A 17,326-nucleotide genomic window follows, 5' to 3' on the forward strand; every position below is an offset into this window, starting at 1 on the left:
ACCGGCACTCCATGCTGCCACCTTCCCATAATATAACAGCTCACACTTACATAATGTCCCAGGCACTGTCCTAAGCATTTTACATGTAAGAACTAATTTCATCCCCACAACAACCCCACTTTATAGATAGGGACACTAGGCACAGAAATGTTAAAAGTTGGCTGGGTGTGGTGGCTCGTGCCTGTAATCCCAGCACTGTGGGAGGCTGAGGTGGGTGGATCACCTGACATCAGGAGTTCGAGACCAGCCTGACCAACATGGCGAAACCCCATCTCTACAAAAAAAATACAAAAATTTGCCAGGTGTGGTGGCGTGCTCCTGTAGTCCCAGCTATTTGGGAGGCTGAGACAGGAGAATTGCTTGAACCCGGGAGGCGGAGCTTGCAGTGAGCTGAGATTGCCCCACTGCACTCCAGCCTGGGCGACAGAGTGAGACTCTGTCTCAAAAAAAAAAAAAAAAAGAAAAAAAATATTAAAATTTACCTGAGATTACAGAGCCAGTAACTAGCAGACCTTAGATTTGAATCCAGCGAGGTGGTCTCCAGAGTCCGTGTGTGTGTGTGTGTGTGTGTGTTTGTGTGTGTGCGTTTGTGTGAATCAGGAAGATAGATTGTGTCTCATTATGTGTCAGTTGCTATTTAAGGCCCCCCAAAGGACTAATGAAGGATTTGAGTCTGCCCTTCATTGCTCCTGGGTTCCCTGGCCTTGCGCAGACTGATCTGGAGTCCATCCTAACCAGTATACCCTCTGTCTAGTGGCCTGTCTTGACAATATACTGAGGACTGGGGCTAAGAAAATAGTTCCCTCTCCTGAAAGACTGATTGATGTTCTTCCTTCTACAATGAGACACCAAGAGTTCTCCCATTCATCTCGTGCCCCCTTTCCCTTTGGCTGCCATGAGTCATCTCAGAGCCGATTTGAGTATCCAAATACAGTTGTCATCTTCAGCCAGGGCACTGGCATCATTTTCTCTCTTTATTCTCTGTATCGGGTGTTCTTAACCTGGACTTTTGAATGGGCTTCAGGGCAATCACACACCCACTGAAATGATATGCAAATGGTTGTGTATATGAATATATTCATTTTTGTGGAGCAAGAATTCGTAAGCTCTAATCAGAATCTCCAGGAGTTTCGTGTGCTTAATCTTCAGGGTTTCTGCCCTGTCTTTTTAGAATTTCTGTTCTTACTAGTTACATTGGTCATGTAGTTTATTTTTAAGCCATCTCAAGCCTTTTTAATGCTGTAAGTGGAATACAATGTAAAACCATAATAAGCAAATGCGTGCAATGTTGCTATCCACCCTGAATTTTTAAATCTCTCTTGGTTTGCATGAAGGAAATCTGTCCTACGTCTCCCTCTCTCTTACCTTCACTTTGCACACCTCTGAGTGGTTTTGACGTTTTAGGGTCTCAGGTGTCTCAGGTTTCCACTCCAGCACTAGCCAGGCACCCATCCGGTGCTCGTAGATCCAAACTTGCAAGAAGTTTGCTGACCAGAAAGAGCCCTTGATTTTGATCCAGGGCACAAATGAATTCATTCATAGATTTAAAAAGCCACTATCTTAATGCAATGGCCAGGAGGAAGCTTTGTGGCAATTAGCACTCACCTTATTGTTCAAATTGTGGTGGTTTGTAGATACTAATCAACACTACCTTATTAGATGTTTATTAGAGCTTATTAGGAATTACTAAGCTTATTTTGTAATCAACTTGTTAGAGTTTATTAGAAACAAAGAGCTTTTTAGAAACTCAAAATCTCAAGTCCCATCTCATACCTACTGAACCAGAATCTGCGTTTCTGAAAAGATCCCAAGTGATTTCAATGCACATTAAAGTTAGAGAAGCACGGATATAAAACAAGCAGACTCATTTCTCAAGTTTGTCAAACCCTGGAGAGCACTTCAGTTTTCTGGAATTGGATGACCTGGGGCAATTGGATGACCTGGGACAATTCCTACTAGGGTGCCCTGTCTTATTACAAAAGATAGGTAACAACACTTGCTGTTCCTGCCTCATGGGGTTACTGTGAATTTCAAATGAGCTCATGGATTCACACACTAGCTACTTATCCTGATGGGGCTGGTAGGAGCTGGGGAGCTGGCAGTGGGGAGCAGAGTAGGCGTGGTCTCTGCCCTCACAGAGCTGATGATTTGGTTGGGTACGAGAACGTGCTGTAAATGCTGGTTGGTATTGTGTGACTGTCATGGTTATCACAGAGCCTTCATTCATTTATTTCATGCATTCATTCATTCATTCATTTGGTGGTCAGCCATTTATTAAAACCTGAAGTGCCTGTACTATGTCAAACATTAAGCTCTGAGCTGCACATGGGGAAGCAGAAATAAATGAGCCAGAAACTTCGTCCTCAGGGAGCTTTTAGTGTAGCCAGAGACAGAGATACATCACTGGGTGATTCCATTTAGAACATACTCTGGCTGGTGCTCTAAGTTGGCACAGGGGGCTGTGGGGGTACAGGTAAGTCAGTGAAGAACTTTGCTTTTAAGGGTGATTACAAGTTCATAGGCTGAGAAGAGGGACAACAGCACTGAAGGCTGAAAGAACAGCAGGGGAAAGGCAGGGAGGCATGAAGGCACAGCATGCTTTTGCCATGACCAGAAGGTAAAGAGAATTTGGAGGAGTGCCTAGAGATGATTTTGGAGTAGTAGCTTGAGGCCCGGTCTTAGAGGCTAAGGAATCTGGTCTTTATCCCTTAGGAAATGGGGAGTTCCTGAAGGGAGAGAATTGACGCAAGTGAAGATCTTTTAAGAGCAGCATGGAAGAAAGAATTAATGACTTGAGGCAGAAATACCTTTAAGAGGCTCTGAGAGCAGCTTACGGGAGAGATGAAGTCCTAACTGGGATAGTGGATGTGGCGATAGAAACGGATGTAACAGAAATTAAGGAAGGTAGCATTGACAGGACTTGGTGGGCAAATGAATGGGGTGGTGAAGAGAAAGGAATCAGGAGGCAGAGATGTCTGTAGATGAGGAGCGCAGTCCAGCTTGATGCAAGAATTAGGGAGTTGTGAGGTGATTGGATTGTGGGAGTGAATGAGACTGTGAGAGAGTGTGCGGTGGAAAGAGAATAGGGGTAGGAGTGGCACCAAGGCACCACAGCAAAGGGATGGGCAGCAGCGATGAGTCTATGAAGGAGGTTGAAGGATGCCAAGAGGCAGTTCTGCTTTCCTTCATTCCTTTGGGCATGGAGAGCAACAATGGAGTGGTCACAACTCATCGCCCTCCAGAATCATCGCTAGAAAGGGCCCTGGGGTCACCACCCTTGAAGCCCCAGAGTGAGTGGGGCCTGAGGCTGGGGCCCCTGAGAACATGAACTGAGACAGGGATGGACGCGGGTGGATGGACGAAAGCCCTTGTCTCCTTCTCCCTCCCTCTTTCCTCCTCACAGATGGTAATGTCCAACCCTTTCACAAATCATTTTTTTTCTCCGAAAGAAAACCAAAAGGACATAAGGAGAAACAAAAGGCATGCTTGAGTTTGTTTAGTTTTTCAGATCAGACAAAAGACCCAATACCACCTAACATGAAAGAAAACCTCCCAGACCGTGTCCTAAGTTGACTCCAATGAGCTCATTCTCTCATTGTCATTAAGAGCAAAGAGAATCAGGATCTATCATGATTAGCCAAAGGAAGATTTTACAAAACAAAACAAAAGAGAGGAAATGGCCCTGGAATTGTGCTATCTGGTTCATGCTTTTCCATAGAAAGAGGCCTGTGGTTTTAAACTGATAATGGCTCCTAGCAGCCCAATAATTGATGTATCTGGTGTTCTGGCTTTAAGGGAAGAGTGAACTGGCCTCTTTAGAAATGTTGGCAGCCTGGCTGGTCCATTAGTAAGACTCAAAACTCAAAACATTGACTGGAAAAGGCCATTACAACTGGGCTCAGCAGGAGTCATCGATAGATGATGTCATTTCAGAAATAAGTAAGCCAAGGTCATGAAGCCCATGAGCAGGGTCAAAACACCCTTCACGGCCCATCACCATCCTCCATCGCAGATACTGGTCTGCCAGAGACACATGGGTCTGAGCCAGGATCTCCTTCATTTTACTTTTTTGCTCATTCCAGGGGATGAAGGCCACCTGCAGAGTCTGTGACTTTCTGCAAGTCACTACAGAAGGTCCCCAATCCTCATTATGGGCACACCTTTTAGATTCTCCTTTAACTCTCTCCTCTCTACTGGGTTCTTCTCACTTCTTGCCAAACTCTTTATCCTAGAATGCCTGCCTCCCTTCTGTCCCTTGTCCTCAGTTCCTGCCACCTTGCCTCTCCCTTCCTGTCTCGTCCAAGCTTTTAGAAAGAGTTGCAGGCTCTGTGGGGAGCCTTCTCAGCCTACAGCCTGAAGAAGTGGAGAACTTCTTCAACTCCCGTTAGCGCCTGCCTCTGCCCCTCACCACAGCTAATTATATCATTGCAATATCAGGCTCTGGGCTGAGGACTTACCCTGAATCATCTCACTTAATTCCCACAAGCAGCCCCTGTGAAATGGGGCTACTGTTATCGCCATTGTATAGAGGAGGAAACGAGGCTCAGACAGGCTGGGTCACTGGCAGATCCCATTTTTTGAGCCTGCTGCAATGCCCTGGTCAAAGTCACTCATGATCCCTGCCAATCCTGATGGTCCCTTCCCAGTCCTCATCCCCCACTCCTGTCTCTTCACAGCAAGTGACACTGCCCACCTCAGTCCTCCCTTGGCACTTGGGAGAGCCACTCTCTCTCACTCCTTCCCCAGCTCCTCCTCACAGGATGGGTCATGCTAGAAAGGCTTCCAGGGGGGACTCCAAGCCCTCCCCACTCCAGGTCCACTAGAGACCATCTTGTCCACCCCCTTGTTGTTCAAGGTTGCTCTGAGTGAGTGGCAGAACTGGGACTGAAGCCGGGTATCCTAACCTCCAGGCCAGTCCACCTCCCAGTGCTCAGAGCTGCCACACCTACTTTGTGTTTTCTGTTTTTGCTGAGCTGCAAGAATACGCCCTACCCTGGAGGAGGGAGAAGGTGTGAGACCCTGATAAGGAGGGGCGGAGGCTATTTTTAGAGGACACTGGCTTTCCTCTTAGGCTGGGAGGAACTCAAGGGCCAATGACTTTCTAAAACACAGGTTTGTAAGACTAGCTCATTAAAGATAATACACCAAAGTGACAGTGTTCTTGTTTTCACTCTGCCTGTTGGTTGTGTGGCTCTAACTGATGGAAATTGTATTATTTAGTTCCGTTTCCCGTTAATTCTTTATCTGTAAGTCTTTGAGATGGCTTTAGAAAAAAAAACATATAATAGAACGTAAAGTAGAAGCAAAAAGGAAACTTCAGGATGAGGGCACTATTGTGTAGACAAGGTAAAGTCCAGAAGAGCAGCAGATTCAAGAAGAGGGGGCATTGATCAGGCACTGCCAGAGCTCCCGGACCTGCCTGAGCAGTGGGAAGGGTTCAGAAAGAGATGGGAAAGGCTGGGAGACTGCAGACTTTCTGGCGTGACAGGTCCTGTGTGACCTTGAGCAGGGGGCTCTGCGGCCCTGCACGGAGGACAAAATGGCAGTCACCTCTGGAAGAGAGATGGGGTGGGGTCCTTAGGGGTTCTCACGCTGAGGGCCCAGCACCTGGGTTCAGGGTCTGGTTCTGCGATTCAGACACGGAGGAGCTTGGGCCAGGTGGTCTCCGAGAGTCTGAGGACATAGGGCGAGGGCCAGAGACAGGGTCTGTAATAGCAGCGGTGGGTGAAGGGTGTAGGAGGGGGCGGCGCTGCGCAGGTTGGAGGATGCATCATAGGCGCGGTATAAACCGCGAAACTGTGGCCAGGGAGCGGCTGGACTGGAACCCCTACCCCTGCCCAGCTCATCGCATCTGAAGCTATGTGGCTCACAGGCTGCTTTGCCAAGGCAATGGCGGCTACGCAGCAGAGAGATGCTCATAGGCACCCCAAAAGTGCCCTTCCTAGGATTGTACGGCTTAGGATATCCGAGGGCCTTAGTGGGTCCCAGGATACGATCGGGTCTGGGGCAGCCAGTCTCCGATTTCTGCAGCCTCTCCGGATGTGCGCGGTTGGGACCCCAGCGTCCCAGGCCGGAGCGGGTGAACAGGTGGGGGGAGCGCAGGCGGTCAAGAGCGCCCTGCGGCTCTCACGGCCCAGGCTCCCAGCTTCATCGCGGCTACCAAACCTCGCCCCTACAAATGGGAAACCGAGATCCAGAAACAAGAGGGGGATTGCCAAGGCCTTGCCAAGAGCCAGCGACAACCTGGGGCTCCCGCCTTCAAGCTCTTTCCAGCTCCACTTGGCCGCGTAACGCGTGTCGTGGTGCTTTAAACCTCGTCTCCCGCAGTTTGGGAAACTTCTCCTGCTCCAAACACTCTCAGTGCGAACCTGGGCTCCACATCCAGTTGAGTCCTTTCGCCCCCATTCCCACCCCCAGACTCTTGCAGGCGGAGAAGAGGCCGCACCCCCGAGCCCGGCTCCGGCTGGCACCTGTACCCAGCAGAGCGCCCCGCGGGCGCAGAGCCCCGCTGCGCTGGAGTCCTGCGGGCAGCGGGGGCGCCCCTCAGCCAGGACCCCAGCCCGGGGCACCGCTCCTCCAGAACCCCGGGTCCTTCACAGACGCGGTGCGGAGGTCCAGAGCCGAGGGCGCCCTGGCCAGGACTGCGAGCTCGGGGAGGCGGGGTCGCTAGCGCCGGGCTCGGGACCCCGAGACCCGGGCTCCCCAGCCCCAGAGGCAACCCGAGGCGGCAGCTATTTATAGAGGGAGCCACGCTCAGTCCCTCTTGGCGGCGGCGGCGACAGCTGAATATTTTGCCCAGATATGGCTGAGGCCCCGGAGCGGGGGCAGGGAGCCCCGCGAGCGCGAAGGGGACCCCAGGCGGGGTGGGGGCTTACCCGGACGCAGAGCGGCGGGGCCGGCGCGGGCGCGGGCGGCGGGCGGCGGGAGGGGCGCGGGCAGCGGGCAGATGGACGCGGGCGGCGGCCGCAGTGCTCCGGCGGGCAGCGGGCGGGCGAGCGCAGCGCGGGGCTGGACAAGCTCCCGGGCGGCCGCGGGCGGGCGGGCGCTGTGGGCTCCGGGGGTGGGAGCCAGGGGCGGGTCCGGCTCGCGCTGTCACCGCGCCCCGCCCCGCCCGCCGCCGGTTCCCTCCTTCCCTCCCCCTCCACTCGGGGGCGCCGGGGCGCAGCGCACCTCCCGGTCGGGACGCGGCCCTGGGAGGGGAGCGCCGGGGAGTCGGGCTGCAGCCGAGCTAGCGCCGGCCCCTGCCTGGGTCTGCGCTTCCCCGCTGGTACCAGGAAGAGTTTGAACAACGGTAGAGTTTTGTGGGAAAAGGTGGGCAGATTTGCATTCCTGTGGGGTCCAGAATTTAGATTTTGAGAATCTGAAGTCCCCAAACGTGATGGACCAAAGCCAGCTAAGCGGCCGCTGCACCTTCACCTGTGATTGAAGCGCCGCTCCCTCAGTCTCCCAACAGCGCGGCCAGGTGGGCTCTGAGCCGCAAGCTTTAACAGAGATCGTTTTGTCAACACGTAGTTTCAACAGGCAATCGAATGCATTCTCTCTACACTGAGAGCGAGTGGAGTGTCTAAATTACTGATTTTAAATGACCGCAACAAAATGACCCACGTTCTTAAAAGGCTTTTTATTTATTTTTTCAGAACAAACCACTTTAGGTAGTTTATCCCAAACACAATTTTAAGTGTTTAATAAACAAATGGCTCATCCAAAGGAATTTATAAAGAAATAGGAAAACGTCTTATTTTGGATTATTATGGGAGAACTTTTGGTAGGATAGACCTTAATAAAATCAGCTCTTAATCCTGATGTATAGATTATTAATGAGAGCCACTCATTAACCAAATTTTGTTTCTCAAGAAAATGAATTCCTCTAAAGTCCTCACAATTATAACAGAACGCTGTTTTCAAGGGGTATATGCCATACGTTTTAAAATAAGCAATGATCTAGTATTTCAGATTTTTTAAAACATTTTTGTTGTGAATCAAACATATAAGAACATACATGTTGTATGTGTAAACAAAATAAACGTGCAGCTTCATGACATTTTACAACATGAACACCTGTGCAACCATCACTCAGAGAACATTGCCCACAGCCCAGAAGCCAACCTGTCCCTCCTGGGTCCCAACTCCTCTCTCAAGATGATCACTTCCTTGACCCTTATGGTGATTATGTCCTTGTTTTTTTCTTCCCTCTGTAGTTTGTCTTCCTTTGTTCAACTCTGTTGTTAATCTGTGGTTTCATGCAGCTGTGGTTTTCCATTGTATGAATATACCACAGTGTTTCAAAAAAATCCATTTGACTATTAATGGGCATTTAGGTTGTTTGCAGGTTTTAGCTATTACAAATAGTGCTGCTGTGAACATTCCTTGCCAGAATCCTCCTGTCCACGCACACAGCCTGCTTTTGGAAGTGCTGGGTGATAGAGAAAGCCTAACCTCAACTTCAGCAGAGATAAGGCTGAACTCTTCCAAAGTGGTAGTACCATTGTACAGTGCAGTTTCTCATCTTCAACAACACTTGGAAGTAACAAAAATTGAAACACTTTAGAAATTCTGGTATGTGAGTAACGGTATCTCATTGAAGTTCAAACGTGCATTTCCCTATTCTAATGGGTTGAGCATCACTTCATATTTATTGGCAATCCTCCCGCCTCAGCCTCCCAAAGTGCTGGTATTACAGGTGTGAGGCACTGTGCCCAGCCTCATGTTTAGGTTTTCTTTTCTTTTCTTTTCTTTGAGACAGGGTCTCTGTCATCCAGGCTGGAGTGCTGTGGCATGATCTCAGCTCACTACACCCTCTGCCTCCTAGGCTCAGGTGATCCTTCCACCTCTGCCTCCTGAATAGCTAGGACGACAGGTGTGCACCACCACATCCAGCTAATTTTTTGGTAGAGACAGGGTTTTCCACGTTGCCCAGGCTGGTCTCAAACTCCTGGCCTTAAGTGATCCACCCACCTCAAAGTGCTGGGATTACAGGCATGAGCCACCATGCCCGGCCAATGTTTATTAGGTTTTCAATCCACCTAGAATAGACTTTTGAACATGGTATGAGGAAGGGTTCACATTTCATTTGTTTGTGTCACACTGACTTAGCACTAATTTTGTGGTTACCTCAAGAAACAATTTATTGCTTTATTTTAAAAAGTAATGGAAACATTTCTAAAGTCAGTGAAATAGAAACTACCTTTTCCTAACTTGTAGACAATTTGAGGATTTTTGCATTTTTTTTTGTTAGGGAATGAAACAATTATTAAAAACATAACAGTTTATTTCACTTAAACATGTCTGTGTTGGGATATTTTTATTTCATCATAAATGATTAATCACTGGCATTCAGTATTCCTGAATTTTGAATCACTTGTTGTAAATACTGAGTTTTAAAAAGCTAGAGATAATTCTGACATGTTTAAAATGAAAAACTTCAAACATCTGGTCTCTACCTTCCTCTTTCTGTTCTCGTTTTTTTCTAGATTTTTCTCAAATAAAAACAAACAAATAACTTTGAGAATTTTTATTTCCAGCCTAGTTTTTGCCCCTGAAGTTTATTCCACATTTCCAAGATTCTGCATATCTTCACATGGAAGTCTATTAGCTCAAATTCAGTGTGTTCAAAATCAAATTTTTAAGCTTCCCACTCCCCCACTCCATCTGAGTAAGGTCCTAGGCTCTCATACCTTAAGACTTGGCTTCACTCTTCCCAATCCGTATCTAAGCTGTCTAATAATTATAATGAAAAACTTTACAAGGTCATCAACACTTTTTCTTCAACACCATTGCTCCACTCTTAGTCCAGGGCCTCCCTACCTCATCTCTGGACCACTGCTAAAGCCTATAACCTGTCTACCAATCTATCTGTCCATCAATTAGCAAGCACAAAAGGAGTGCCTGATGTGTGTAAGATGCCATTCTGATGGCTGTGGATGCTCAGATGGTGGTGTGCTGGAGAGCCTGTCATATGGGGTCTCAAGAGCTGTTTAGGTGAGTCTCTTCCCAACTCCACATTCAGTCATGTCATATTATTAGCTGAAAATCAACAATGGTGGGACTATTTACGATATGAGAATTTTCAGACACTACAAATCAAGGCTCAGCTCCCCACCCAACAGAACCAGTTGTCAAACATTTACCAGTATATCACCGGAGATGACTAAGACCCGTCCCTCTTTCAGGGGGACCATGATCTAGCTGGGATAATCGGTGCACAGACTAGTCATATACTATAAAGCATAGTGACATATGGGCACCAAGAAAGGCATGATCAAAGTATGATGGAGTAGAAAGGGGCACCAGAGAAAGCTTCATGGTTGGCCTAGGAGGTCAGGCAGGACACTGACAAGCAAAAATGATGGGAGGAGAATGAGATGCAGGTTGACAGAATGGAATGAGCAGGGGTTCGGTGACCAAATAAAGGTACAGCGTGGCAGGGAGTGGTAGATAAGGAAGTTGGGTAGGACCGTGGAAAGCCTGGGTCCTAGCCGGACTCTGTGGGCAATGAGAAGAGAAGCCACTCAGGATTCAGGTTGACGGTCACGCTGGTTTGCCTGGGTTGCTCCTCTAGAAATGCTGATGTGTGAAGACTCAGGATAAGTCCTCACATGCTTTGGGGATCACTTACTTTGAGATACACTACTACATCAGGGTAGAGTTCAGTCATAATAGGCTCAGCTTAACTGGAGAAGAACCCAGCTCTGCAAGGAAGACAACATGAAACGGAAGCTTTCATCTTAAGATCATTACGCCTAGAAATTACAAGGTAGTCAGCTTTTATATTGATAAACATTTTTATTCTAATATTATAGTAAAATTCAAGTACAATTTTCTTCGAAAAGTCAACTCTGTTAAAACAAACTTGTTAAATATCTTTCATCAAACATAAGCATATTCTTTTCAATCCCCCACAGCAGTCAGAGCCATGTAGCAGAGATAAGATTTTTTTTAAGCCTACTACATTTTGTTATTGCTAAAAAATCTGAATTAGTTGTCAAGGTTTCAGAGCAGTCATTAATTAACTTTTGAAAGCTCTATCAGATACTCTGACATAAAATCATGAATCCAGATATCGGTGTCTGGCAACGATGTGTCCACTAAATAGACCACTACTTTCCGGTCCCAAGGGTTAGCATTTTCAATGACTGTCTGCACCAGTGCCACCAGAGGTTTCTTCTCCACATGATTTCGAAACACCATTGAAGCCTCCTCAGACCACTGGTTGCACTTCACTCCTAGGAGGAAGACAGGAAGAGGGGGCAGTGAGGAGTCAAAGGAGCTTTTCTTTGATCCATTATGATGGAAAATTATTTAGTCAATCCAAAGTAGCTTAAGTATCCCAGGTTAGACTTGCCTCAACTGAAAAACGGTTACTGAACAATCTTAAACCACTCCAGCTTACAGTTTTTCTCCTCTGAATGGAGTCACTCTGGAAACCTTTAACTGAAAAACAAGTTTCACTTGAGACTTAACATTGTATTATAAAATGAGGTAATAATGACTACTGCACAACTCCCATACATAAAGTATATGCATATTTAAACTAATAACAGTCAGAATAAAATGTATCATATTAAATGACATTTCTCTCATTAAAATTTTTTTTCTGATGGACCAAATATCATAAAAAAGAAAAAAGAATTATTGTATGATTCATTTACAGTATAGTTATTTAAAATTATACACAGCATCATGGGAAAAGCACTGAACTGAAAGTCAAGAGACTCAGTTACTATTCCCAGCTCTTCCTCTATCGGGTGGTGTGGTCTTGGGCAAATCAGCTGATCTCTCAGGCCTCACCTACGATAAAAGAATCTGGTTGGATCAGATCATGAGAAATCAAGTTAGAGAATTCTAAATTAGATTTTAAAACAAAGTTGGGACAAGAAAGTATATATTGGCCAGGCACAGTGGCTCACACCTGTAATCCCAGCACTTTGGGAAGCCAAGGCGGGTAGATATCTTGAGCTCGGGAGTTCAAGACCAGCCTGGGCAACACAGCCCCAGTCCTGTCTCTACAAAAAATACAAAAGTTAGCATGGCCTGTGCCTATAGTCCCAGCCACTCAGGAGGCTAAGAGAGGAGGATCGTTTGAGCCTGGGAGGTCAGGGCTGCAGTGAGCCATGATTGTGTCACTGCACTCCAGCCTGGGTGACAAAGTGAGACTCTGTCTCAAAAAAAAAAAAAAAAAAAAAGTATATATATTTCAAGAAATACAATTAAAATTAAGTCCACATATACTGGATTACATAAACTGTAAATTATGCCCCAAAGTAATGAAGGTATGGAAGTTTCAGACATAATTTTTTAAGACTTGCTATCTATATAGCAAATGGGCTAAATTCTTTGATTATTAATCTCCCACAAGAGAAGCCTAGAAATTTCATTTTATCTGCAGCAGCCCTGACAATCTTTGAGCCATGTTATATAAAAAGAAAAAAGTAACCCATCGGTAAGGTAAAAGATGATTCCACAGTATGGCTCCCTTTCTTTTAGGATTCAGAAAATTTTATGCACAGCCATGGTGCACTGATGCAAAGAATGCCCATGTCAAGGCCAGATGTAATGAAGCAACAGCTCACTGGGAACCCTGAGAGGGTGGGCATCCAGTGGTCCCATTTGTAAGCGGGTAAGGGGTAATCCCAAGGTCCCTGGAGAATCCTTAAAGCATTCCAATTTAAACACTCAGGGCATTCCCATGGGTTCCACTTAGATTCCACAGAGCTCCTTTGCATCTAGAGATATTCCTAAATATGTCAAAGGGCTTGGCTAGGTGTGAACCAAGTCTACCAAAGTGATGACTCCAATGGCCATGTCACGACCGGTGACTTCCATGAAACTTCTAGTCTATGTCACTTTTCTCTAGTGGATGCCTATGTTGGCCCAAGAGAGACATACTCTTCACCACACATAGTTTAATAGTTCCGGTACATATGATTTCAATTAATTATAAAATGGAGGTCCTCCCTTCAAAATGGATAATGTTATGCCCAGGAAGACTTTGTGACTTAGGAGCAAGTCACTAGGAAGAAAGAAGGCTTGGCAGAGGTGAGCCTAGAAAAGGAATTGAGGACACGGATGGGACCCAACAGCAACGCTGTTTCAGATGTAAGTAGACAAAGAAACTTTCATGCATTTGGACTATGTGTTTTAGTTCACAAGGCAATTTCATATTCACTTTTTCATCTGATCCACGTATTAGTTCAGTCACACAGGCAGGATAAGGATTTACTGGTAATTTTATAAATAATCATGGTTTAGAAGTTAAATGACTTGAATCTCGGCCTTTTGACTTCAAAAATCACACTTTTCATGGAGAAGGAAGTATACAGTGAAGAAAGGCACACACTGAAGGGGCAGAGTGCTGTGGGATCTTGGACAAGATATTTAACTTCACTAAGCTGCTGTTCCCTGATGTGTATGAAAGTTACAGTAACAGTACCTAAGCCTCCCAGCATGGGGAGAGTTCAATGAAATAAAGCAGTTGGTAGAACTCCTTGCCTACCCATCTGGCATGTAAAAGCTTAGAAGTTGCTACTGCCTCTTTACAAGAAACAAAAAGTTGAACAAACAGAATATCAACAACTATTGCTAGGTCCATCAGAGAAGGAAGGTCACAAGGCAATTCACCGTCCCCAAAACCAGAGAGACAGGAAGATACTGAGCGTCAAAGCATACTACAGCAGAAACCAACAAGCAGAGGCCTGGAAACCAGAGGCGGGAACCCTAAACTGTAATTGACAAATTGCTGGGGGTACATGTAAATAAGTCTGAGAGTTAAAAACTCCGGGGGAACCCAGTTATAGGGCCCTGACTCCCACACTTTTGAGAGTTTTACCTCCAGAAGCACTACCTGGTACTCACAGTGAATATCAGGGAAAAATCACCTCATACTTCCAGTTGGGGGAGGAGAAAAGGAATATTTTTAAATACACCAGAGCTTTCTGTTTTTCTTAACAAGCCCTGTCCTCAGAAGAAACTATTTTACCAGAGCCTGACCTACCAGGGTTTAATAAAGCTTGACTTTCCCGGAGGAAGGGAAATACCCAACTCCACTCCCCTCTAGCCATCCTGCTCCACCTAAGCTGGGGGGAAAAACCCTAAGGAGTACTGGTGAAGTTCCCAGTCCAGGGGCACAGGCTCAACAAAAGACTGAGACCTAATCATAGGACGACAGAACATCCCTCACACCCTAGACACACATTGCTGCTGCTACATTACAAAAGTCTTCTTTACCCAGATTTCCTTTTACCCAAGGTATCATGTCCACCTTTCAACAAAGAACTACAAGTGATATGGAAGGGAAAAAACACAGTTTGAAGAGACTGAGCAAGCATCAGAATCAGAGTCAGATATGGCAGGAATGCTGGAAATAATCAGACCAGGAATTTAAAACAACTACGATTAATATGTACCAGTGTTAATGGAAAAGCAGACAAAATTTAAGAACAGATGGAAAAGGGAAGCAGAAAGATAGAAATTCTAAGAAACAATAAAAAAGAAATGTGGGCTGGGTGCGGTGGCTCACACCTGTAATCCTAGCACTTTGGGAGGCTAAAGCGGGAGGATCACCAAAGCTGGTGGATCACGAGGTCAGGAGTTCTAGAACAGTCTGGCCAACATGGTGAAAAGCCTGTCTCTACTAAAAATACAAAAATTAGCTGGGTGTGGTGGTGCGCGCAGATAGTCCCAGCTGCTCAGGAGGCTGAGGCAGAAGAATTGCTTGAACTTGGGAGGCGGAGGTTGCAGTGAGCCAAGATTGTGCCACTGCACTCCAGTGTGGGTGACAGAGCGAGACTCTGTCTCAAAAAAAAAAAAAAAAAAAAAAAAAAGAAAAGAAAAGAAATGCTAGAGGTCAGAAACACTATAAAAGAAAATAAGAATGTCTTGGGCTTCTTAGTAGATTGGACTTGGCTGAGGGAAGATCTCTGAGTTCAAGGATATGACAATAGAAACTTTCAAAACTGAAAAGCAAAGAGAAAAAGGACTGAAAAAAACAGAACAAAAATCTAAGATCTATCAAAGGTGTAACAAATGCATAATGAGAAGGAGGGAAAGGAACAGAAACATTTGAAACAATAATGACTGAGAATTTCTCCAAATTAACGTCACACACTAAATCATAGATCCAGGAAGCTCAGAGAACACCAAGCAAGATAAATGCCCCCACCCAAAATATATCTAGGCATATCACATTCAAACTTTAGAAAATCAAAGATAAACAAAAATCTTGAAAGAGCCCAGAAGTAAAAAACCACCTTATCTATAGAAGAACAAAGCTTCTTATCTTTGTTCTGACTTCTCAGAGAAGCATCTGACTTCTCAGAAATCACACAGCAAGAAGAGACTAGAGTGTTGAAAGGAAAAAACCTACCAGCTAGAGTTCTGTACCTTATGAAATTATCCTTCAAAAGTAAAGGAGAAATACAGATTCTCAGACAAACAAAAATTGGGAGAATTTGTTGCCAACAGACCTGCCTTGGAAGAAATATTAAAGAAGTTCTTCAGCGAAGGAAAATAATATAGGTCAGAAATTCAGATCGACACAAAGAAAATCAGAGAATGAATAAGTGAAGGTAAAGTAAAACTTTTAAATTTCTCTTTCTTAATTCACCTACTAGATAGGGTTGATTCAAAATAATAGCAAAAATGTATTTGGTTCTGTATGCGTGTGTGTGTGTGTGTGTGTGTGCATGTGTGTGCGTATGTGCTTATATGTAAGTGAAGTAAATGACTGCAATGATACAGGAGCCTGGAGGAAGGAATTAAGATTATTTTGTTATTATACAGTACTTGCACTGTCTATGAAACAGTGTAATGTCACATGAAAGTGGACTTGGATTAGTTCTAACTGTATATAGCAAACTCTAGGGCACCCACTAAGAAAAGGAAAAAATTGAGGTATAATTGATATTCTAATAAAGGAGAGAAAGTGGCATTACTTAAAATTCTCAATTAAAATCACAAAAAGCAGAAAAAATGTAGAAGACAAAAATAAGCAAAGAACAAGGAAAACAAATAGAAAACAGCAACAAATATGGTAGATGTTAATCCTACTATAATAATAATCACTTTAAATGTCAATAGTTTAAATACACCAATTAAAAGACAGAGACTGTCAGAGTAAATAAAAAAATAAGAACCAACTACATATTATCTATAAGAAGACTACTTTAACTACAAAGACACATATAGAGTAAAAGTAAAGGGATGGAGAAAGATATACCATGTTAACACTAATTGAAAGAAAGCAGGAGTAGGTATATTCCTTTCAGGCAGAGCACACTTCAGTGCAAGAAAAGTTATCAGGGATAAAGAGGGGCATTACATAACAGTAGAAGGGTCAATTCTCCAAGAAGACATACCAATCCTTAATGTACATGCACCTAACAACAAAGCATCAAAATACATGAGGTAAGAACAGATAGATCTGCAAGGAGAAATGAAAGCATCTACTCTCATAGGTAGAGATTTTAAAACCCCTTTATCAGAAATGGAGCCAGAAGACATAATGTAAGTAAGACATAAATGTAAGTCAGGACATAGGTGAACTCAACAGCATCATAAGTCAACCGGATGTAATTAACATCCGTAGACTACTTCATCCCAAAACAGCAGATTATACATTCTTCTCAAGCTCACATGGAACATTCACCAAGACAAACCACATTTTGGGAAATAAAACACACATTAACAATTTAAAAATAATACAATGTTTTCTCTTAGACCACAATGGAATTAAATTAGATCAGTAACAGAAAGATAGCTGGAAAATCCCCAAATACTTAGAGATTAAGCACCATTCTAAATAACACATGGGTCAAAGGATACATTTCAAGAGAAATTAAAAAGTATTTTGAGCTAAATAAAAATACAGCACATCAAAATTTGTGGGATGCAGTCAAAGCCGTACTTAGAGGGAAATTTGTAGCACCAAATGCATATATTAAACAGGAAGAAAGCTCTAAAGTGACTGGTAGGTTGCTTAGCACACCATAAGCACCAACAACTCTTAGCCACAATGCTGGTGATGAGGATGATGGTGCCATGCACTCATTCTTCACAGAGAAGCCTTCTCTGGGGACTGTAACTGTCATGTTTAACAAAACGTGTTGTTAGGAAAACCTGAACATTAGAAAGTGAAAATGAAAAAAAAAAACACATTAAATCTGAAGAAGGTTTGAGTCTAAAGCAGACTAACTGGTGGTCATGCTACATGAAAGTGTTATTTTTTCTTTATATCCAATTACCATGGGCATTTCCCTTGAATTCTAGTAGGAAGACACAGAGAAGCTGGCAAATATTTCAAAATAAGGCAGTATATAGCCTTCCAATAAAA

At 44.6% G+C, this 17,326-nt stretch overlaps 2 protein-coding genes across 4 annotated transcripts in view; both read right to left on the minus strand.

Moving 5' to 3' along the window:
* Window positions 1-7,041, minus strand: part of TMOD1 (tropomodulin 1) — a 98,442-nt gene extending 91,401 nt beyond the window's left edge. Inside the window, exon 1 of the mRNA XM_023203112.1 lies at window positions 6,876-7,041. The gene's annotated coding sequence lies outside the window, so the exon portion shown is untranslated. The remainder of the gene's footprint in view (window positions 1-6,875) is intronic.
* A 3,721-nt stretch (window positions 7,042-10,762) lies between these two features.
* The window catches only part of TDRD7 (tudor domain containing 7), an 80,732-nt gene continuing 74,168 nt past the window's right edge, over window positions 10,763-17,326 (minus strand). For all 3 annotated transcript variants that reach the window (XM_023203133.3, XM_023203134.3, XM_031934020.1), the window contains one exon: window positions 10,763-11,222. In XM_023203133.3, the coding sequence (XP_023058901.1) occupies window positions 11,002-11,222 (221 nt within the window). In that variant the 3' untranslated portion in view covers window positions 10,763-11,001. The remainder of the gene's footprint in view (window positions 11,223-17,326) is intronic.

This window comes from Piliocolobus tephrosceles, chromosome 14 (genome assembly GCF_002776525.5).
Source record: "Piliocolobus tephrosceles isolate RC106 chromosome 14, ASM277652v3, whole genome shotgun sequence".
Lineage (NCBI taxonomy): Eukaryota > Metazoa > Chordata > Mammalia > Primates > Cercopithecidae > Piliocolobus > Piliocolobus tephrosceles.